Raw genomic sequence first — 24573 nt, forward strand, 5'->3', positions numbered from 1 at the left:
CTATAGCCTTCATATTAAATCATTTTTTAAAAATATTTCTTCATGTCATTATGCCGCCGCAAGTAGGGGTGACATGGGCCGCGAGATTGAGACGCAGGCATTAGAGCCTCTTAATGCCTGTTTTGTTTGGGTTTCCCTGTGGAATTACCAAAAATAGAGATGTCATAGCCTAACATGTGAAACAGGAAAAGACCACCGTGTAATCCATTTTTTTTTTAAAGTAACTGTATTCTGAATACCACCCTTTTAAAAGGTTATTGTAACGGAATACAGTTACTCATATTTTGCATTTTAAATACGTAACGCCGTTACATGTATTCCGTTACTCCCAAACACTGTCTGTATCAGCAAGTACATAAACATCAATTTAAGCATCCATTGCAATGTCTTCATGGTGTATCTCTACATAAGGAAATTACATATCTGATATAATGTTATTAAGCTAAAAAATACACTTAAAAAGCCTACAATTACTTGAACACATTGAAAGAAAAACCATTGAGATGACTAGACATCGGTTTCTGTGCAATTTCAGTGCAACTACGCTCCAGTCCAGATGGAGGCGACATTTTTTATTGTGTTTGAAATTTTTAACAATTTAACCCTCAAAGGTACAAGGAAGAGGAAGAAGAAAACCCGGGGTCGAACATGCATTGATTGGTTATTTCAAGCAGGGAAGTTTGCCGGCGTGGTAGGAGATCTCACACACATCGGTGTCTCCCTTTACGCTCCTGTTAACCTTCCCGCTTCTGCGCAGCTCGACCCGGCCAAAGCTGTCCAGCCTGCCTGCCCCCCCCCTGTGTGTGTGTGTGTGCGCGCGCGCGCGTTTGTGTTAGCCCTCTGGGAGCAGCATGTCTGATTACAGCTCTCTGCCATCAAATGGAGTCGGAGCAGGAATGAAAAACGACGCTTTCGCAGATGCCGTTCAGCGAGCCAGACAGGTAATCCAAGCGCTCGACTACGAGAGGAGTCAGCCGGCGAGCTAATTAGCTGCTCTGAAACCGCAGCTAGCACAACGACCAGTAACGTTAGCTTTAGTTAGCGAGGTAGCACACTAGCTAATAGCAAAGCCATTCATTTGCCCTACTTTCCGTTCAGATCGAGGCAATTGAATTGTGTGTGTTAGCATGGCTCTGTTACATAAATGAAATGTTTGTCCCTACCGCGATCCTTGAGGTAAATTTAGTGAACTTGGGCTAAGTAAGCAACATTTACTTATTACCCGTTAGTTAACGGTTAGCTATTATATGGGGCTCATCTCCATTCATTTATGAGGCATTTATTAGGTAACTGTATTATAGCATTATGGCTGTTTTGATTCATGTAGATCATTGACTGAAAAGAGTTCAGGAGCCATCGTTTACTTTTTTTCACTGTAAAGGGTTATTTTTCAGCTAATGACTATTTTCATTAACAAGTATAGTTGTTTATTTCAACAAAATAAAAAAACACATCGTATATTTTATCTGGTGATAGCTATATTTTGAGATGTTGAATATAGATAATATTAAATTAATATTTTTTGATAAATTAAGATCGTTGAAGGTTATTTGTGATACTTGAAGGGACTGCTAACATTGGATTATAATTTCTTTGATTTATTAGATTTAAATTAGTGTGGGGTTGTCTGACTGTCGTGCTTCCATTAATTTGGGGCACAGTCACAATGGCTCATGTTTCAAAGTGGCTTCTAATATTATACTAAGTACTTAATATTTGATCAACTATATGTGGATAAGCCCAGGGAGTCAGAACAAACATTTATACAACAAGTGGTAGGATATTTATTATAATGCATAACACAACAAAAACAAACCAACAATAACCAATAATAAAAAGCAAATTAAACTACACTTTCATACAAAACAAACCTATTAAGTTATTCAGTTAGAGAAGAAATAAATGAACATACTGAATAGACATAGAAATAGAAATGAATAGACTTACCGTACTGAAAACATAAGTCAAAAACAAAGCTTGTTTAAAACAGTGATAAAATGGACATTTAAAGATAATTTATTCCAAACGGAAGCCACTTGGCACATGAAAGCATTTTTCTGTGATACAAAAGGGACATTAAAAGACCTGGGGATCACATCTTTTTAATTTATAATGTGGAGCAGAACTAAACATTGTTTTGGACTGTAAGAATAACCAGAGTTAAAATGATAACTAAATCATTTGTACCAGTAATTCTTAAACAAGACAGTGTCCATATCAGCACTATGCAGTGAAGGGTTAATGAAAAGTCTGATATAAATCTGTAGTCAATTATATATAATATTAACAGAATGATGATCAGTTTTGTAGGGATTCAATGCACTGCAATATTATCATTAGTTTATTCTTCCCAACCTGGCACATGCACACATCTCTCAAAATTTCTACTCTTTCTTTGTAACAAACAACCCAAACCCCTGAATGCTGTGGGAGCATCATTTATTAGCACTACATTATCTCCTCATAATTAAACATATATTCATGTGTCTGTTGATTTGCAGTTTTAAATGTGAAGATCTTTTATTTATATGACATGAGCTGAACATGTCTGAAAGCTCCAAGCAATGTCAAAGATTTCTTGCCAAAATAGACACATTTCAGATGCCTTTGCAAAGGTTTCTGGTTTAATCCAGTATTCACCTCTTTCCAGATTGCAGCTAAAATTGGTGGTGACGGTGTGTCCCCGACAAACAACGGAGGAGCTGAGAGCTACCCGTTCACATCACAGAAACGATCCCTGGAAGAAGGAGGTAGAAAATCTGATCAAACTTGGACTCTGTCTACAGTTTCCTTTACTCCACTTTGAAGGCTTACTATTATTTCTGTTTCCAGATGAACCCGATGCCAAGAAGGTAGCATCACAGAGTGAAAGAGATTCTGCAATGTGTACGTTAAATAATTCTCTAGTTACAATAACTCCTTTTTGCTCAGTTTCCACCTGCTCACCAGTTTTGAATCTCTTACAGCTATTGGAGCTCAGCTAGCTGCTCTGTCCCAGCAAAGGTTTGACTTTTATTTTTCTTTATGTAAACACCTTTTGCTGTTTATTGTTGAAACACTGTATGTCATTAATTATTCACGATCATGTGTCTGCAGTGTAAGGCCCTCCACAATGACAGAAGAGTGCAGAGTGCCTGATAGCATGGTTGGGCTCAGTGAGTAGACAAACCCTTCATAAACTGTACAAATTATTCCCGTGTTGCTATGTTACACATGTTCAGACTAGGGCTGCCACAAACGATTATTTTGATAGTCGACTAGTCACCGATTATTTTTGCGATTAGTCAACTAATCAGATCATGCATCCATTAGACGTAAAACGTACAGCTTATTGCACCAGCAGCATCTGCTCTTATATAACTATCATTAGCTTACAGCTTTAAGTGTTTAAGGTATGTGCTAACTAAAAATAAAGACAAGATGATAGTTTATTGAATTTTAATGAAATTTGCAGATTGCTTCGGTGAAGTTTAATAAACTCCTTGCTATCTAAAATATAACAGGACACCGGAGTAAATTCTCGAGCATCTCACATTTCTGATAATCAGCTGTCTGCTTGACGTTTATTCAGCTGTGTAAAAACTATAACTTTAATCTCAGCCAAACCGATTTACTCAGGAACAAATAAAATACTAAAAAAAGCCAAACAATAACATTTTTAAGTTATCTAAGTGACTTATGTATGTTTAACCTGAGTAGCGAAAGACGGCGGTGGGTTTGAAAACGATTTGCTGGGAGTCCGGTGTTCTCACGGGCTCTAGTGAGCCTTGCCCCGGCTAGCTATCGAGCTAGTGGGTAACAGACGTCTCCGAAAACGTCGGAGCGCTTTTGAAAATATGTGGTGTCTTGATAAACTGAGCAGATATTTGAGGTTTACACAGCTACATTCTCGCCTGAAAATATGTTAAACGTTTATTTTGTGACCCAGAAAGAATAATAAGAGTAATATTAAAACTAACTAGCTGCCGCCATTGTTGACAACTGCGCTGAGCCGCGCTGTGAATTCTGGGACACAGCTTCTTCTTCTTCGGGGTTTAACGGCAGCTGGCATCCTTGTACATGCAGTGCTTCCATCTTCTGTTTCAGTCCGTTATTACACTCTTAAATCCTACTACTTATTCCTGCGTCTTTCAGGATCTTACAAAGCTTCAAACGATGCGTCGACTATTAAATCAGTCGTCGACGATTTTGATAGTCGACGTAATCGTGACTAGTCGACTAATCGTGGCAGCCCTAGTTCAGACTAAACTCAACATTCTTCTGTTTTCCTTAAAGTCATTGGGCGAGGAGGCGAACAGATTAACAAAATTCAGCAAGAATCTGGCTGCAAAGTCCAAATTGCACACGGTGAGCTGTGATTAGTTAAGTAAACGGTGCCTCATCGATATACCATCGTCCCTTTTGATTTATAATTGTTATCATATCAATCCACAGACAGTGTTGGTCTGCCAGAAAGAAGCATTTCCCTCACAGGATCACCCGATGCCATACAGTAAGTTGGTCCTTTAAGTCTTTTAAATATTGGGAAAAGCTGTCAAGAAGTTTGGTTTGTGGTAAATTTTATTTCATTATTAATATCTGTAGGGAGAAGTAGTAACAAGAGATTGATGGCCAGCCTAGTTAAATGATAGACAAACCTCCTGGTACAGCTTTAGATTGTGTGAAATCTTTATTTCCTGTGTACTTGTTAAGTTTCAGTGGTTTGCACTATTGGGATGAGTTTGGCCTCTAAGACATGACTCTGTGTTGTCTGTATCCTATATTAAGCTTAAACCATAAATATGGTCCTTAAACTAATCATTGTTTGTTTGCTATTGTATGTATGCCATGAATCTTTAGGTGACTGGAGGAAGTTGGCGTGCTCTCAGGGATTTGGACATGTTGTGTAACTGCTTGGATACTATAAGATGTCAGAAGCTTTATCAGTTCTAAGGCACTCTGTGCAACATAGATCTAATGAAACTTGTCTAGGACAACAAGACAGGTTGGCTGCATGGTGATTTAAAAAATATTGAATCATGGGCTGTGACTCTGCTGTAGCTTGTTCCCATTCTTTGTCCTCCTTGAGGCAATCGTGATTTTTTTTTTTTTTTTTTTTTTTTGGATCAGCGTGTTATTTCATGCAGCATTCCTGTTGGTTGGTCCTAGGTCGTACCTACAGTCACATTGGGAGATAGTCCTTATTATAAACATTTAGCAGGGTTACCTGTTCAAATCCTTTTAGCTTTCTGAGGCAATGCCATACTGTGTGCTGTAAAAGTTGCTTGGACTTTCTGCAGTAATGGTGTGAAATGTTAACTAGGTTGCGTCTGTGCCACATTAACCTTGTGTTCTTCAATCATTTCATGACCTTGATATGAATTTGCTTGCAGGAGAGCCAGGGCGATTCTAGATGACATTGTGTCCAGAGGTCACGAGTCAACCAACGGTCAGTCAAGTTCCATGCAAGAGATGATAATCCCTGCTGGAAAGGCTGGCCTTATTATCGGCAAAGGAGGAGAGACTATCAAACAACTGCAGGTGACACATGCAGCATTCAGTTATACAGATGGTGATGATTATTTATTTAACCAGGAAAAGATAGCCAGCAACACTGCTTTTGTAAGAGTGCAGAGATCAGTAGTTGCATAAACTAGTAACGCAAACAAATGTGCGCATAAAATGCACAAAATTAAGTATATAATTAAAGTAACAATCAAAGTTGCAAACTTGAAGCTGGGGAAAACTAAAACAGCAGAACAGTTAATTGTTTTGATTTGTGCCAAGAAAGGCCTTAATAATCAGGAGTAACATTTAGAACCTGTGGTAACTCAAGGTCATATAAAGTGACTTTAAACATTTAGACAATCTCCTGAAGGTTGTTTTTAATTCCAAGATGAGGGAGCTGTAGAAATTAAAGCATAAAAATATTTGGAAAAAAATTATTACAAATAACACCTGACATATCACATACATAGTACGAAATCCCAGTGCAACAAATGGACAGTCTAATGTGCCGAAGTTTGGTTAATCTGCCATGTGTCTGTAATATACCTCTTCCTTAATTCTTAGGAGCGAGCTGGAGTCAAAATGATTCTTATCCAAGATGCGTCGCAGCCACCCAACATAGATAAACCTCTTCGTATCATCGGAGACCCATACAAAGTCCAGGTACCGTTTTGGGTTGAGTGGTTTCATTTGTGCGGGAAATATGTTAAGCTGCTGTTGGTTAAAATTTTTCATTGTGTTGCCTTTCTAGCAAGCTAAGGAGATGGTTAATGAGATCCTACGAGAGAGGGAACATCAGGGTTTTGGAGAGAGGAACGAATATGGATCAAGGATGGGAGGAGGGGGCATAGAAGTGAGTAAAGACAGTGTGTTTGAATTCGACCAGCACAGTGAGACACATCAACTCTGAATGGTTAAGTGTTTATTTAATGTTACAGATAGCTGTCCCGCGGCACTCTGTGGGAGTTGTGATTGGTCGCAGTGGAGAGATGATCAAGAAGATCCAGAGTGATGCTGGTGTGAAAATACAGTTTAAACCAGGTACACTCTCACTCTACTAGGGCTGCACGATTAATCGCTAGAAAATCGCGATCTCGATTCATACTTATGTGCGATCTCATTTCCAAAGGACAACGATTTAAAAAAAGAAAAAAGAAAAAAAAAAGAAAAGACGATTGTACCGCATTTTGATCTGGGACATAATCTGCATGAAAACAAGCGCTCACTCTTCCTGCTCAACAAATGACAAGGGCGGAGCCTTATACCACGTGATACAGAAGCCATTTGGCAGGGAAAAAACAACGGAGAGCACGTGAGAGAAACTGCCGGAGGGGAGAAAACACAATGAGCGCAGAGGAAAAGCTCGCTGGTCGCGGTGAGAATGACAACCCTACTGTAAAACTACTTCCAAGAAAAGGTTCTCATTCCTCCGTGTGGAAGTTTTTTGGCTTCAAAGAAGACGATGAGAGTAAAAAAAAAAAATATATATATATATATATAATTTGCAAGCTGTGTTTTGCCATAGTAGCAGCACCGCAAGGTAACACTACAAATCTGTATAACCACCTCAAACGTCACATAAAGTGCAATATGACGAAGCTGTAAAGGCCAAGAAAGTGACAGGAGAAAATCCGTCCCCGTCAACCACCCAAACATCAATAACGGGAACGTTATACAGCGCTTCCCCATACGCGTCGAACTCCCGCAGGCACAAAGAAATTACGGAGGCTATTACTTATCACCTGGCTAAAGATATGGCTCCCATCAACACTGTGCAAAACGAGGGATTTAGGAAAATGATCAACACCCTATACGCAGTGCCGTCCCGCAACAATTTTTCAAATGTTGCACTACCTGCTCTATACACGCAGAGTCGAGCAACGGTGGAGACGGAATTACAAGCAGTACAACATTTTGCGGCAACGACAGACTTATGGTCCTGCCATGGTCAACTATCATATTGTCATGTCAAGCGTTATATTTTGTTAATATTTGTGGTTTACATTTTAAGAAACATACCTATTACCTACCTCTGTCATCACCTTACACACGCAAAGAATACTGTTCAAAAAGTTATTGTTAAAGTATTGTTAAAGTCAGTAAAGTATTTTAAGGTTTTGTACGTAAGAGTAGACAAGTGAGACATTTATTGTTTTTATGTTCAGTCTCAACTGTTGCGAAGTTGATGTGCAGTTAATAAGTGCAATAAATATTTTTATTGGAAAAAAAAATCGTGAGAGAATCGTGATCTCAATTCTAAGCAAAAAAATCGTGATTCTCATTTTATGCAAAATCGTGCAGCCCTACACTCTACTTTCACTGCATGTAATAAAATTGAAAAATATCTTCACCCCACTGGGCAGGTGGGCGACGTGGACACTAGAGGTGGGAATCACCATACACCCCACGATACGATATTATCACAATACTTAACTCACGATACGATATTATTGCGATTTTTTTTTTTTTTTTTTATATATATTTTTGCAATATTCTGGGTATTGCAATACGATATTTTGTGATTTATCACATATTTTTTCTACTGCAGATTTTGTCCATAAAGGTAAACTTTATCAATATTCATTTTATCTAATAATAAAGTCTCACACTCAGTCTTTCTCTCATGTCAGTCAGTTTTATTGCTGACAAAGTGAACGGTTTGTATAACAGTCTAGTAACCAACTTAACTGAACGTAACTATCTGGTACAATTATAGCTTAAAACAAAATATAATTTTACATTAAATAAAAAAGTTTTAAATTTAAATAAAATAAAACATTTCTTAAATTAAAATAAGTAAACTGTCCTGTTTGTTGCTGCCCTAAAAAGTTAAACACATTTGGACAGTGAAGCAATGTCAGCATTCTTGCTCAGAAAAAGGAGCTGATCAACATGCTCTGAAGTCAGAGTGCTCCGTTTTGCTGTGACGATGTCTCCAGCGGTTGAGAAGACTCTTTCAGCCGAGACACTAGTACCTGGGATACAAAGGTATCTTTTTGCCAGCGTGGCCAGGAAAGGATAGACTTCCTCATGGGATTTCCACCAGCTTAGTGGGTCTTCTGTGAGTGCCAGTGACGTGACCTCCTGGTATCTTTTCACCTCCTCCTCAGCTGTGGCAGATAATGATTTTGGTGGGGCTCCAACATCACCATAAGTCTGACCAAGCAAGTCTGTTAATCCACAAGACTTCCTCATCTTGGCTGGTATGAGAGGGGGTCTGGGATTTTGTTCAGTCTCGTCAGGTTTCTCATGATGTTCATGGGCTTCTGGCTCACAGATGGGCTGCTGCCTCTTTTCTTCCTGTAGAAAACCCACACACATACAGAGAGAGGGAGAAAATAAATATTTCATATCTTTTAGTATGCAGTAATATGTTAGCAAATTATAATTAATGTATTTAATTGTTAAATAGAATATTACCAATATGACAAAAATATTACCGATCTACTAATATTGTAAGTAAGTTATTTAAATTATAACACCAGAATGTTTGCTTACCTGAAGGGTTATAGCCTCAGCAACCACTCTGGCATAGGTTTCCTGTCTTTCCTCCAGTGACAGGAACGGCAGGGTTTTAAAGCGTGGGTCGAGAGCTGATGCTGTGTAGAGGGTGTTCCTCTCGACTGTGCTGGCATATCTCTTCTTAAGATCTTGACTGATACTTTGCTTGATGTTTCTGACCAGCGCTGTGTCACCAATGTTGTCTTGGGTGTCGTGCAACAGCTGTGCTACGAGAGACAGAGTAGGATTCTTTTCCTCAGACATCACAGTAGTCACGACTTGCATTGACTTCAAGGCCCGGACAATTTCTTCAGTGTTCCCAATATCCGTCTCATTTAGAGTAAAGATATCTGTGCTACTCTTTCTGACTTCGGGAGACAGCAGCGCTGCACAAATCGCAGGTTGTTGTTCAAGGAAATGCTGGAGCATGTCATAAGCACTGTTCCATCTCGTGCAGACGTCGGTCTTGAGCTTGTGAGTCGGGAGCTGTAACATTTTCTGTTTTTGCTCCAGAGCATGGTTTGCCACTGTGCTTCTATTGAAAAACCCAGTTATGCGCCGCACTCTCCCCAAGACCCTGGCTACTGCAGGCAGGTTTAAGGCTCGTTGTGATGCCAGATTGAGCGTATGGGCGAAACACTTCACATGCAGGTATCCCGCTAGCTGAGTGGCAATTGTCATATTAGAAGCATTGTCGGTGACAACCACCAGATTTTTGTCGGCAATCCCCCATTCCTGTGCTGCATTTTGCAGGAGATTTGCAATGTTCGCTCCGGTGTGACTTTCATGTAATGTTCGAGTTTGGAGAACGTAAGACAGCAGTTGCCAGTCCGCTGTGAGATAATGAGCTGTTATAGTCACATATGAATCCACAGCCCGCGAGGTCCATGCGTCGCAAGTTAATGCAACCCTTTCTGCTGTGCTCAAACTTTCCTCAACTTTATGCTTCACATCTATGTAGAGATTGGGTACGGCTGTGTCCGCGAAAAAACGTCGTGATGGTATCACATACCTGGGTTCCAGCGTCTTGATCATGTAAGAAAAGCCCTCGTTTTCCACAATGTTGTAAGGACGCAGGTCTTTGCAGATGAAGTACGTGATAGATTGTGTTATTTTCTTAGCTCGCTCTGAATTGGGAGATAGCTTTGCTAAGCTAAGAGTGTCCAGCGTTGGTTGATTTTTCAGTGGAGCTGATTTAGAGCTAGCTTTCCCGTCCGCGGTTAATGCTATTTTTGGATGGTGCCGTGTAAGATGGGCCCTCATGTTCGTAGTATTCCCAGAGTACTTTATTTTCATACGACACACCTTGCAAATCCCGTGTGTCATATCCATCTCATTTGTTCCATCCTTGTTAAAAAATCCAAAGTACGTCCAGACGTTTGATTTAAACGCAGATGGCGCTTTCCTGATCTCTTTTTCTTCCTCCATCTTTGTTTGATCAATTTTCCCATGTGCTGACCTAACCTCTGCTGACCTCACTAGAGAAAAAGCTCAACCGCACCATCTGGTGGACTGGAAGTTTTTGGAACAAAATATCGATGTCTGCTGTCCCTGTATCGATACATTATTAGCAAACAAAATATCGCGATACTACGCAGTATCGATTTTTTCCCCCACCCCTAGTGGACACCCAAGTTTGGGAATACGATAACTCGAAAATGACATAGTTTTGAAATTCATACCATAGGTGCATCTGCTACAAATCTTGGATGAATTTGAATCGTGACTTTGACCTTGAGGTCAAGGTCAGAGCTCAAATTTTCTGAAAGTCTTGTGGGTGTGATAACTGAGAAGGAAGTCACCTAGGATGTTCACATTTATACCATACATACATCTACTCAGTATTGGTGGCTGGAAATTTTTGTTTGTTTGTTTTTGTCTCAGTGTGGACTCCCATCAATAAACCCAACTGTCATTTTCCTACTCTTTACAGATGATGGTACAGGTCCTGAAAAGATTGCTCATATTATGGGTCCACCAGATCAGTGTCAGCACGCTGCCTCGATCATCACTGACCTGCTACAGAGCATCCGTGCCAGAGAGGAGGGTGGGCAAGGGGTAAGTACACGCTGAAGAGACGGGCAGGGGATGTAATTTAAAATGCTCAATTTAAACTCCATATTTTTTCTTCTTGGATTATGCTAGAGTAGCTTTGCATGATTCCAAATAATCCTTATTTATTGCATACTGGGTGTTTATGCAGACCCTCAGGTTATGTGTATGAAACAGATCATTTTAGCTCCTCTTTTCCTCTCTAGATAGGCTAGCCATTAAACAGAGAAGGTGCAAACACAAAGTGGGTGGGGCCAAAGCTGTGTGGCTGAGATGACCATTAAGTCAGTCTTCAGCCTGAACTTTTGGCACCCAGGGATAACTGTTATAAACACTGACCTCATTATTTGAAATGTTACACACGTTTAATAAGGGCCTCTTTAAGAAATTTTAATGTTGAATTTTGTGTTAATTAAAAAGAATGTGGCATGTTTCTTTCACAGGGTCCTCCGGGTCCCGGTGCTGGTATGCCACCTGGTGGCCGAGGGCAGGGTAGAGGCCAAGGGAACTGGGGTCCACCAGGAGGTGAGATGACTTTCTCCATCCCTGCTCACAAATGTGGGCTTGTTATTGGCAGAGGAGGAGAGAATGTCAAGTCTATCAACCAGCAAACTGGTGCATTTGTGGAGATATCTCGTCAGCCACCTCCAAACGGTGACCCGAATTTCAAACTGTTCACCATCAGAGGGTCTCCACAACAGATTGATCATGCAAAGCAGCTTATAGAAGAGAAGATTGAGGTAGGTTCATATTACTTACAAAGCAGAGAATGACTTTAAGCAGCTGCCTAAAGATCCCATGCAGTCTGAAGTTATTGGTATAATGATTTTTATTCCCTGTTTTTCCAGGCCCCATTGTGTCCTGTGGGTGGTGGTCCTGGTCCAGGAGGGCCACCTGGTCCAATGGGTCCCTATAATCCGAACCCTTATAATGCAGGGCCTCCTGGTGGAGCTCCTCAGTAAGTACAGTGTGTAAATAGTTGTGCCAGTGTGTTTTCTTTCAGGGTCAACTCATATAAGTAGGTGGTTTATGCTTTAACTGTCCCGTCTCTCTCTGCAGTGGAGCTGCACCAGGTGGTCCCCAGTATTCTCAGGGTTGGGGAAATGCCTATCAGCAGTGGCAAGCCCCAAATCCATATGACCCCAGTAAGTCCTTTATTTATTTCTCTTTTGTTTGTTTCATTACTTGATTTATTCCTCAACTGGATTTCATCTTTCCCAATTAGATAAGGCTGCAGCAGACCCAAATGCAGCATGGGCAGCCTACTATGCACAATATTACGGGCAGCAGCCAGGGGGGACAATGCCAGCTCAGAATCCAGGAGCTCCTGCAGCAGCAGCAGCACCAGGGGACCAGAGCCCGGCAGCCCAGACTGCTGGGGGTCAGCCAGACTACACTAAGGCTTGGGAAGAGTATTATAAGAAGATGGGCATGAGTAAGTTGGAACTAATTTTGAGTAAATAATGTTTATTACAGTCTGTAACTGACAGCCTTTAACAACTTCAAATATTTAATTCTTAAAGAATTTAAAAAGTCACAACCGTCAAATGTGCTGCCATCTCACAAGTGACTTTAATGCTAATATATTATTCATTCATCCATATGTGCTTGTAGCATGTAACTGTACATATATAATGTATGTTTGCACTTGTTTTTCTTTTCCAGCTCAGCCAGCAGGAGGGGCAGCAGCTGCTCCAGGCACAGCAGCTGCTCCAGGCACAGCAGCAGCCCCCACAGCAGCTGCAGCAGGAGGAGCTGCACCTGGTGGCCAGCAGGACTACAGTGCAGCCTGGGCTGAGTACTACAGACAGCAGGCTGCCTACTATGGACAGACAGGCCAGGCTCCTGGACAAGCAGCTGCTCCACAGCAGGGACAACAGGTATGGCTGATGTTTAAAACTGACCTCATGGCTGCTTGGAAGGAAGGGGGTAAACGAAATTAATTAATTAGCTATATATTTAATTAATGAAAAAGAAATTAATTTGGGAATAATCCCCAAATTTTGTGTATAGAATTCTGTAAAAATGGATAATAGAGTGATCCTCACAGCTATGAGATAACATTATGGTAGGCTACAAAACTGTTCTGGCAGCAGGGTGACAAATGGACACCGCCTTATGTAAAGATGGTGTAAAAAGCAAGATCTGGATATATGTGATTTGTAGTTCAGTTGGAATGGTAACATGCAAAAATGTATATGCATCTATGTCAAAGTGGGTTGGTCAAAAGGCCAGCAATGATGTTTCCAACCATCACAGGTTCACCGATGAAGTTAAGCTCAATTACACATAGGATTTTTTTTATATGAACCAGGGATGTTTTATCTTGGGTTAAGCTTCTCAACCAGTAGCTTAAATCAACCACATCAGTAGTTTCCATATTCTTCTGTCTAACGATGGAAATGGCATTTACGTTGAATTATTTATTTGGCACCTTTCATGCACGTTACCTTCAGTTCAAAGTATTTTACAGATAACTGACAAGAAGATGGAACAAAGCAAATAAACATTTATAAATCAAAATTTAAAATGACTCTTTAGTACCATAAGGGTATATCAACTGAATTTGAGAAGAACTAGAATATATGGTAAAACTTAATACTAAAAGAAAATGGTTAAAGAAAACAGAAAAAGCCTTTTTAAAAAAAATAAAAAAAATAAAATACCAGGAAATCGACAACATCAACTGTTGATTTTGATTGTAAGAACATTTTTGTCTTTTATTAGTGTGACTAGATCAGTGCTTCTCTATGACATCTTTTCTCTTCTTTTCAGGCCCAGTAAACGTGTGACTTGTTCTGTTGGGCGGATGTGTTGAATCTCCGGGCTTGGTTTTTTTTTTTTGTTTTTTTTTTTGTTTGTTTGTTTTTTTAATTCCCAGTTTTTTGGGCTTTAATAGGACAATAAGCCTGTGGTTAACTCATCCTCTCAGACATTTTGTATTCAAACCTTCCTGTTTGTTTAATGTGTTTTAATGAAATTCAAAAGGGAATGCATTTTGCAGATGTATTGAAAAAAAGCACTAACTTACCCCTTCACCTCACCTTCACCTTGTAATACATCAGATGGTTTGGAATTTTTTTTCTTAAATGTGAAATAATAAGCATCTTTGCTTGCAAGCTAGCACAACAGCATCTCAACAATGACTCACATGTCAGTAGTTTTCCCCTTCTGTTTGCTGAAGGTAAAAACTGTCTAGCAGTATTTTGAATATATTCAAAAAATTATGTTTGTATGGCAGAAGTTGTTGTTCTTTTTTTTTTCTTCTTCTTCTTGGTACTTTTTTAAACTTCAGTTTTTTTACAAAAAAAGATTCCAGTGTTTAAGTTGCAGGTGAACTTCTTCCTGCTGTCATAATTTCTTATTTTTAATTACATTCTTTGTGATTTTCCTCAAGGGGCAAGTCTTGTGTGTCTGTATACAGTGTATGCTACTGAACAGAAGACCGTGTGTAAGTTGGCTGTAATAAGGCACTAACTGTCCTGCAGTTATGTAGGCTGGTTCTTTGTGCATGTATGTGTTTGTGTGCTTGACTGCCCTTGGTTTCATTTCTACATCTTTACAATGAAAAGAATAGTCTCTTTTCCAGTAAGTTCTCTTATTGTATGCTGATTTTTTTTTTTCTTTTTGTTTGTTTTGTTTTTTACAGCTTGTTTTTAAATACTTAAATAAAAACATTCAATTACCAGTCTTGTGTGATAATCCCCTGTGCTGTTTGTAATGCCATATTAGCTAATATGCCTAAAATGAAAGTTATTCTTTCAAGTTTAATGTTTTTTTTATTCATATTTGAAAGTTTTCAACCGTCCATCCATCCATTCGCTTCCGCTTCTCCTTTTTTCAGGGTCGCGGGGGGCGCTGGAGCCTATCCCAGCTGTCATAGGGCGAGAGGCGGGGTACACCTTGGACAGGTCGCCAGTCTGTCGCAGGGCCAACACACAGGGACAGACAACCATTCGCGCTCACATTCACACCTAATGGCAATTTGGATTTTCCAATTAACCTATCCCCACAAGCTGCATGTCTTTGGACAGTGGGAGGAAGCCGGAGTACCCGGAGGGAACCCACACAAACACGGGGAGAACATGCAAACTCCACACAGAAAGACCCCGGCCTGATGTTGGAATTGAACTCAGGACCTTCTTGCTGTGCGGCAACAGTGCTAACCACCGTGCCACCGTGCTGTTTTCAACACTGAGATTAAAAAACTATAGCCTCTTTAATAGTATTGTAGCGGATACAAAATATTACCCCTGACAAGTAAGATAAGATCAGATAAATAAAAATAAAAAATCCAAGTGGACATCACATTCTCACTAAACATCTTCATATATATCATCTCATTCTTAATGCCTTGACAAATTTTCCCAGGTTATTTTTATATCAGATCACTAAGAAGAATTTTCACACCTGCCTATTTGTAACTAAAATCCTGGGCACGTCACAAAAAAAAAAAACCCACAAACGCATGCATGTCTTCCTTTGTGGTTGCTTCCCTCGGGATGTTCCCCTTGTCGTGCCTTACTTTTGTTTGGGGTTTTGATGGATGCGAGTACTGGCGAGTGAGGGCCGCCCCGTGCAGCCTGTGAGCCAATCGGGACGGGCCTCTGACGGGCAACGGGGAACAACAGTTCAGGGGGAGATGGCGCCCAGCTCGAAATCTGAAAAGGACGACAGCAAACAGAAAAGCCAAAGAAAACACAAAGACCATGTCGTGAAGCTTCTTATGCGCGGAAAGGTAGGCATGCATCAGCAGGACCTGAAGAGAAAGGTTTAGAATGAGCCGTCAAAGAGAAGGCCTCTACGGTTTCAGGAGCTTCTGAGGCCAGCTAGAAGCTAGCTGCTAACTAGCACCGCGGCTAACTTAATAACAGCCAACGGCTGGCAGGTGGCTAATTGGCTAATGCTCCAAACTGTAAAACAATGCAGCTTCCCTGCTCTATGTTATGATATTTATCCATTTTACTTCCCAAGTTGGTTTGCAGATGGCCCATACACATTTTAATGCAACCGAACCGTGTTAAAGTGCTAGCCACTTAAGCCACATTTGTAAAGGTCTATTTGATCCGAGTTTTAACTTTACCAGTCAGCTTTAGCGTTTATTCAACCGCAGCAGCACACCTCAGATTTAATGGCAGTCTTTGTGCATCAAGCGTAATTCGTGTACTGTTCGTGTCGTCTTGCTGTGCTGGGCATTGCACGAAGATGAACAAAAGCACAGCAAAATTGCAAAGTATTTTGGGCTTTATGTTACACCGTGTGCTAATTAGCTATATCTACCTCCACTGTGGTTTCTGTCCTGCAGCTGTCAGGGCAGTTTTCTCAGCGCCTGTTCAGGAAGCTGCCACCTCGAGTGTGTGTACCATTGAAGAACATTGTAAGCGAGGAGTTCCTGAGAGCAGGGTATGTATGTGTTTACTGCATTGCTTTACTGTGATTAAAGAACCTTGACTGGCACAGTATGCTTCATTACATGCATGTATACCACACTGGCTGCATCTCAAATAGACTGGGATTATTGGTGACTGAATCAGAGCTGTTGACACTTGTGACACATGGCTGTCTCTTGAAGTTATGAGGGTTCAAAGATGCTGGAAAAAATTTGTTAAAAGCACCAAGTTTCCACCCGCCTCTGGTGTACTTTCAGTACCTGGTACTCAGAAAATATTCATAGTATGAAAATAAAATTTTCCATATGTTCTTTGAATATGATAACATTACTGTATTTAAAAAAAAAAAAGGAATTGGCAGATTCTGAGGATGTCTGGTGGGTAATTGTTGTTATTTTGTATTGTTCATTGTGGAGCATATATGACACCAGTACTTTATCTTTTTGTTTTCAGGCACATCTTTCTTGGCTTCACCAAATGTGGACGCTACGTTCTGTCTTACACCAGTGACTGTGGAGAAGATGATGATTTCTCTTTCTATACTTATCATCTTTATTGGTGGGAGTTTAACCTGCACAGCAGACTCAAGCAGGTAAAAAAAATCTAATTGTAATATATAAATATAATTGTAGAATTTATTTTTATTTTCTTTAACTCCTTTGGTTTCTCTTTAGGTCCATCATGTGCGACTGTTTGCAGGAGAGGAAATCTACAGTGACCTGTACCTTACAGTATGTGAGTGGCCAAATGATCACTCCAAAATTGTCATCTTCGGCTTCAAGTAAGGAATGATAATTATATTTATGAGTGGCAAAAATAACCTTATTGCAAGCCACAGGTAGTGATGGCTAAATTATGTGTTGGTGTGTATGTTTCTGCTAAGTACACGCAGCTCCAACTCAGTCCTGATGAATCTAATGATGAGTGATGAGAACAATAGAGACATCTACATCACCATCGCCTCCATGCCGCCTCCTAAACCTTGCGCTCAGTGCTGTCCTGTTCCTTCAGTCACTACTATACGCACAGGTTAACAAAAACACATACAGAGCTACCACTTCACTGCTCTCATTACATTTGCCTCTCTCACTCTCATCAGACATTATCACTTTTTTTCCACAGGAAGTGGTGAGTGTCTTGAACACGGATATGTGCTCAACAGCAGGTACCAGGTGGTATATCCGTTCCCCACTTTTCAGCCAGCTTTCCAGCTTAAGAAGGACCAGGTCATTCTGTTAAACACTAGCTACTCTCTTGTAGCCTGTGGCATCTCACTCTGCCCAGGTAAGACACACACAAATAGTAAAATTGCCACATTTCTCATCTCTTTATAATGCGTCAGATAAGGTTTTTATGGATTTAAGATCACCACATTATGAATTTCCTTATCAATGAGTCCACAAGGGTTTACGCAGCTGAAAATTTCAGACCACCCAGACTCTGCAGACTGTGCACATACACAGACTGGTAATATAATGGATGCAGTTTCTGAGCCTAAAAGAGAAAGGCAGTGTTGGAAGCGCCTCAATTCTGCATTCTTTCTGTTTGCCAGCAGGCAAGTGATTTTGCACTGGTTGCAAAATCACTTACTATTGCAAATAGGGAAATTGCTCTCATCTTCCCTAATCTGTGACTTCAGTAGACACTTAGGTTATGAGTCACAAGTTTCAAGTTCTATAAACCGTGATGTTGAGTTTGTAGATTTTGGTCTGTTTTTGAGTCGGTAAGTGGGTAAAAGCCTGTGAATGTGTGGTAGTGCTCGGTTTCTCAGATGTGCACCTTGCTCATCACATCTCATTGCAAAACACAGAGATAGTGACAGTGAAAAGACTCAGAAGTTTTGCAACCAGAGGGTCATATCATGCTGCCCCCCGCCCTCTTTAAATTCTATCCAGGTAAATAGAACAAAAATAATATTTTATTTTTGCTGTCAGGATGTTAACATCAGTTGTTTTTGCTTTTTTAATGCATAGGTGCATGGTGTGTCCATGTACAAATATCTTCTTTTTTTGTTTGCTTTGTTAATTGTAGGAGCATATATGTTGATCATATCCAGAAACACGGCTGTTCATAGACATACCTTAAACAGCAACTCACTCTTATCTTCAGATAGGATTAGAAGGAACAGTGCTACACTGAGTAGAGGCCTAAAAATGTTTGTGTGTCTTCAAGAGTAAAAAACCATCACAGTGATGTTTTGCTGTCTGATTTTATCATTATTATTTTTTTCATTCTTTTTTCTTTGTGTATGCTTCAGGTAAACAGGGTCAGTCATCGCAAATCCTTTACACAAAGAGAGCAGCCCTGTCAAGTCAAGCTTCGACGTCTTTTTCCGTCTCTTCTTCCTCACTACCTCAAGAATCTCCTGAACATCGACTTCCACCTAGCAGACCCACTCCAGTCCCCTCATCTCCTAGCCATTCACAAGCAGCGATGCGAGCCCGGGAGTTTGCTGCTGACCTTTTCAGGCGAGCCCAGGGAGGAGGGAAAGATGGTGAAGGCCAGGGGGAGAGGAGAACGTCTGATGGTGGTGTAAAAGAGGCAGTACAGTCAACTGGAGACAAAGGGACCATTGCAGAGACTGTGAGAGAGGAGGGTGGTTGTAAAGGGTTGAGCGTAGAAGAGAGAAGGACTAATTTACTACAACCATTAACCTCAGGTGTTAGCCATAGTCTGCCACAGGTATCGGAACAAGTGATGTCTCCCGCCTCTTCTTCCTCATCCCCGTCAGCCACTCCAACTATGTCTTCATGCCAGGAAGCCAGCCCCAGTGAGCCTGGATATGTAAACTACTCACGCCTACACTACCGCTTACAACAGCCAGGGGCAGCAGAGCAGAATGCAGGAGGTGCTGGAGGTGAGAGATGATAAAAGAGAGAGTCAAAGAATGTGTCCGGTCAGATCCAAAGATGCTGACTGGCATTTCTTCCTCATTTGTTTTTCTAGGTTATGAAGATGATAAAGTCCAGCTGCCTTTCACAGTCACAGATCTGAAAGGACGTAACCTCCAGCTGGTTACAGGGCCACACAATGGACAGGTAGTTGGTGCATGTGACTGTAAAGTCAATGGAGAACATGTATGGAAGTAGCAGTAAGGAATAAGTAAGAACTGTCCTGGGGATGTTGGAGTTACAGGGCTGAGTAACCAGAATGGACATGAATTAGACACTTTGAAGACAAAGGTAGAGAGGCAAAGCTGAGATAGTTTGGACACATACAGAGTATTTTTGTGTGTGTGGTTGATCATGAATTTGTACTTTTTGTTTTGCAGAGTGTTTGTGTTGAGCAGCTGACTCTGGATTTTGAATATCTAATCAATGAGGTGATCAGGAGTGATGCTGCCTGGGCCACACAGTTCTGCTCCTTTAGTGACTATGATGTTGTGATATTAGAGGTCAGCACACACACACACACACACACATACATACACACACACACACACACACACACGGAGCTCAGGACACTCGCATTGTCTAATTTACACCTGACTCAAGGTTGCTGTAGCTTTTATGAAACTTGTCGTATATGCAGACTGTTTTTATTGTGTTTATTATAAAGTCTTACGGTATTAAAACAGTACTTTCATGTTGCATCACGGCATGGACTGCAAATACCAGTTCTCATTAAACCTTTGGGTCTTAAAAACTAAGCTGTGTAACTTATCAGTCAGCTGACGCTGCAGCCACTAGTTGGTTGTTTTAGTAAGGTATGGTGACTGTTTGTTCCAAAATGTTACATCATCATCTGCAACTGCAAACAGAAGCAAGAGAAGTCCATAGACTAGTTGTTCCACTTTTTTTTTTTTTTTAATACTGGTTGCTAGTGATGGGACACAGCTACAACATGTAGACAACAGCCTGCAAAACAACTAATCTGATATTGAGTGTGAGCAATATTATGCACAGCTCAAAGTGTACATTTCAGCGACATTTAAAATATGATTTGATTTTTAAAGAATGTGAATCTTAGTTTTAAACAGTCCTCAGCTTTCTCTCCTCTGAGTCAGGCTGGTGTATTGCATTGTTTAAAGTTGATTCTAATAGTTTGTTACTTTCCAAATTGTAATTGCTCTCAGATCTCAGATCATGTTGGTATTTATATCTTGGGACTTAATTGAAAAAGTGTCATCCTAAAAATACCTGCCTTTGTGAATCTTAAACTCACGTTTAGAGAACATATTGAGCCCTAAATGAAGTAATTGAAGGTTAAATTGCTGCCTCTATAGATCATTGTCTAGACTCACTTTTGCATCTAATTTATTGTCCAGTACACATCACAGTTTGACTAGTATTGGCAGGGATAGCTCAGTAGAGTGGTTGCCCCACGATCGGAAGGTTGTGGGTTCGACCCCACTGAACGCCTACCCTGAGGTACCCCTGAGCAAGGTACCGTCCGTAAACACTGCTCCCCGGGTGGCTGCCCACTGCTTCACTAGGTGAATGGGTTAAATGCAGAGGAGTAATTTCCCTACGGGGACTAACACATTATTATTATTATTATTATTATTATTATTATTATTATTATTATTATTATTAGTATATTTTTAACTACAAAGCCAAATGGAGTAAAGTCTTCCTGATTTGTCACAAACCTACACTTAAGATTTTTCCCTCGTTTAGACCTCTTAAGGATACTTGTATTTTTGCAGAACTTGGAGGCATAGTGTTCTCTTATTTTGCACCTTGGTCACAGAGTAACCTTCATAACAACAAGCACTAAAGGTTAATGTTTTTGTTTCGCTGGTGGGTTTAAAGAGCTTATAAATGATTCTGTAACTGAAGAGTGCAACTGTTGCTCCAGAGGTGGATTTTAGATTATGTGTTGCTGTCTGTTTATGGAAAATGCAGCTTTATCATTTTTGCAGGCTTTTGTTTCCTTGGTTATGCTTCCCTTGAAAAAAGAAAAGAGATATTAATCTCAAGGGACTTTCTGGTTAAATTAAAAATAAAAAAGCAAGGCTTATATACACACAATCAGTGTTTAAGCCTGTTCAGTAGATTGTATGAATTTTTTGCAGTTTTTTTTTTTTTTTTTTTTTTAAATTTCTAGTCCACTAGTTTTCTCCAACTAGGAAATTTCTGATTTCCTTAATTTTAATTTCATACATTTAGTGCATGAACCATGGAAGAACACTTTGCATGTAGGTAACATGTTTTTGATGTGTATCAGGTGTGTCCAGACAGCAACATTGTGATGATCAACATCGGTCTGCTGTTACTAGCATTCTCCAACTCTGACGAGGAGCACTGCAGGTACTTCGCCTGCTCTTTTACCCTAAAGCACCTCGACCCTCACCTGTTTCACCCGCCTTGGATTTTTGACCCGGTGGCTCTTTTTGTTTTCAGGCCAAACACATACCATTCCAACCTGCAGGTTAGCTGGGACCTCAACACGGGTGTGTGTCGCACTGTGGGTGTTGGCGACCTCACAGAAGTCAAGGGTCAGACAAGGTGAGCCCTGCAAGCCTGTACCACATACACAGGTTCTCTCTGCCTCCTGTTTCTCGTTAGTTCAGTTGTATTGAAAGGTTTTGTCTGTCCGTCAGCGGGACCGTCTGGAGTTCGTACAGGAAATCCTGTGTGAACACGGTGATGAAGTGGCTTGTCCCCGAGAGTAGCTCCCGTTACATCAACCGCATGACCAATGAAGCTCTCCACAAGGGTGAGTATATAGACACAGAAACAGATGAACATAAATCCTCCCAAATAAATCTGTCAAAAATAAAAACTGCCAAATGTTAAGTCCTTTTTGGAGAAATGAGACCTTAGTGAGCTGTAAGATAGAAGATCAGAATAAACAAGAGAGCCTTTGACTTTCTAGTCCCCAAAAAATACTGCACTTTGTTTCTGTGTTTAGGACAAATCATTTGACAGCAATAGGCTTTCTGTGCCCCCTGTTTAGAGACCAAAAGCACATCAAAAACATTAAAAGATGAGACTTCTCAGATGTTAAGGACCTGTGTATTTGGACTAATGTTTCTGACTGATTGAAAAGATGAATTGATTGCTTTGTTTTTTAAGTATATGGGATGAGTTTTTATGTTACCAATGATGAAATCACATTCCACCTCATCTATTAAATTACTAAGCTTAATACTAGAAGTCAACTGAGAAAAAAGTAAAGACTGATCCCCTGCGCAGCTTTAATCCAAACTAATGTTTCTTCCTTATACTGAAAAAGAAATAGAGATCTGACTTCTCTTCCTTAACCCTCTCAGGCTCAAATTAAACTTTTTGTTGCTAATGCACAACCAAGTCCTGCAGTGGTACTTCTGAGTAAAAAAAACTCATAAAATATGTATGTGGGGTAATCAGGTTGTTAGTTTTTAACTGTTGCAAATCGGCAACGCCTGCCTCCAGAGGGTTAAAAACTTCTTTTTTTTATTTTTATTTTTCATCTTTTGTATCAATAAATTAAAAAGAAAAAGAGAGAGAGAGAGTTAAGTCCCGCTCTTTTCTCACCTGCAGGCTCATCTCTGCAAGTGTTGGCAGATAGTGACCGGTGTACCTGGATTGTATTGTGAAGGAAGAAGAGATCCACATGTGTCCAAACAACATAAAGAAAAGCACACAGAAGTACACGTTGACATGAGCTCACCTGCAGTATCGACCTTAATCGGAGGCTCCGTTTGTAGCACGTGTTGCTAAAGCCGAACAAAGAACCAGATGAAATACTGTAAAGGTTTTTGTGTGTTTTTTGTAATTGTGTACTGAATTGTTGTAACAACCAAAACCAAGAGCTGGACTGAACAAAGACTTCATTTTTACTTTTGTTTTTATACATTAAGGCAGTTTTATTGTCAGTGAGTGTGAGTAACTGAATGTATGTGATATCTGTACCTGTGTGATGTGCACAAGGTGGGTGTGTGAGAAATTTAACAGATTTTGCTGCTTCTGAACTCATTTCTCATCCAGTGTGGACCAGCTCTGTCCAGCTGTGTGTAAGGCTGCAGTATTTGAAATTTGAAAAACTCTACTGCTTCACTTGATTTTGTTTTTTTAAAACCCTCGTCAGTGGAAGCAGGAGTCGTGCTGTATGAGTGACAGCATGGAATACAGACTGTATTCTGCTGGGATCTTTTGTTTAAATAAAATGTTCAAAAGCGTTATGAGTGTGCTGTGATGATAACTGGATACGTGAAAATAATCCAACAGTCTGCAGAGAAGATCTTGCCTGGAGGGGAAATAATTACCACAAAAGTTGTCATGTGACTTCAGCTGAAGCAGTGCTGGTTCCCTAACTAGAACCATTTATATACAAAACAGAACAGGCCCAACATTGGAACAGACATCACACTGTCTAGTACTAAAGTTACATTATAAAGACGCAAAGAGCTGGTTTCGCTCAAGGAAAACATGCACAGAGAAGAGGTAAAAGTACTCCACATGTTTAACCGATTAACATACAAATAAAACACAAACGTGTTTTGTTTTTCTTTAAACGTCGTACAGTCTTGTCAACGTGTGAGATCTGCACGATCCATAAAGCAACTGAGTTTTGGGTCTGTTAGGGTAGTACTGGGTATTTGCAGTGAGGCTAAAAAGGTTCCATGAGCTCCTAACCGTCAGAATTTTTATTCTTTGTTACATTTTCAGTTTGGTCGTCTGAAGCCTAAAGACCTTTTGGACTATTTATCAGATTTTGTTCATCTCCTTCTACAGCCATAAAACAGATCTGTATAATTTGACATTTATACTTTTTTTTTTTTTTTTTTTAATTTCACTAGTTGAATGTATTAATAGAACAATTTTGTAGACTAATCAATTTTAATACTACAATGTCCCAAATAATTTATAATTTAAGTACAGAGAAACTTAAATTTAGGTTTACCTTTTACTGTTCATTAAATGGTCCCTGATCTCCTGTCTTTTAGCTGAAGTAGACCCCCGGGCCATCCATCAGGTCTGACTTGTACAACCTGAGCATTAATTTGTATAAGAACCAAAGAATGAATGAGGGACACGATCAGTTCTGCAAACTCCCACCAAACCAAACCTGAATCTGAGGTTTAACTAATGGATGAACTCCCACCCTCCGTGGCATAAACTTTCCCAGCCAGGTTGAGGATCATGATCCCCCTGAAATGGCTATATGATCAAAGGTCTGCTGCCTTAGTTTGCCAATCCAGAGGAACAGCCAATGT

General features: G+C 40.2%; 3 protein-coding genes across 3 annotated transcripts; 2 read left to right on the top strand and 1 right to left on the bottom strand.

The window, feature by feature from the left end:
- The first annotated feature begins 619 nt into the window (after positions 1-619).
- On the top strand, positions 620-14728 carry khsrp (KH-type splicing regulatory protein). The gene is made up of 18 exons (XM_084930635.1): positions 620-941; positions 2651-2750; positions 2833-2886; positions 2967-3003; positions 3097-3155; positions 4276-4347; positions 4435-4492; positions 5373-5520; positions 6052-6150; positions 6239-6340; positions 6426-6528; positions 10922-11046; positions 11484-11780; positions 11889-11998; positions 12100-12185; positions 12266-12475; positions 12706-12920; positions 13816-14728. The coding sequence occupies exons 1-18, from the start codon at positions 852-854 to the stop codon at positions 13822-13824; spliced, it is 1974 nt and encodes a 657-aa protein (XP_084786761.1). The 5' UTR covers positions 620-851; the 3' UTR covers positions 13825-14728.
- Positions 8275-10694, bottom strand: LOC146385073 (E3 SUMO-protein ligase ZBED1-like). Its single transcript, XM_084930636.1, has 2 exons — positions 8986-10694; positions 8275-8787 (listed from the first exon to the last, which is right to left on the bottom strand). Exons 1-2 carry the CDS (start codon positions 10414-10416, stop codon positions 8317-8319), a joined length of 1902 nt encoding a protein of 633 aa, XP_084786762.1. The 5' UTR covers positions 10417-10694; the 3' UTR covers positions 8275-8316.
- Positions 14729-14911: 183 nt separating the features above from the next.
- On the top strand, positions 14912-23536 carry dcaf15 (DDB1 and CUL4 associated factor 15). The gene is made up of 13 exons (XM_084930634.1): positions 14912-15778; positions 16346-16443; positions 16884-17022; positions 17105-17211; positions 17314-17459; positions 17553-17714; positions 18688-19287; positions 19377-19468; positions 19702-19824; positions 21600-21682; positions 21776-21880; positions 21976-22091; positions 22898-23536. The coding sequence occupies exons 1-13, from the start codon at positions 15587-15589 to the stop codon at positions 22951-22953; spliced, it is 2019 nt and encodes a 672-aa protein (XP_084786760.1). The 5' UTR covers positions 14912-15586; the 3' UTR covers positions 22954-23536.
- Positions 23537-24573: the final 1037 nt, after the last annotated feature.

This window comes from Perissodus microlepis, chromosome 6 (assembly GCF_051167445.1).
Source record: "Perissodus microlepis isolate ML-2025 ecotype Zambia chromosome 6, ASM5116744v1, whole genome shotgun sequence".
In the NCBI taxonomy this organism is placed as follows: domain Eukaryota; kingdom Metazoa; phylum Chordata; class Actinopteri; order Cichliformes; family Cichlidae; genus Perissodus; species Perissodus microlepis.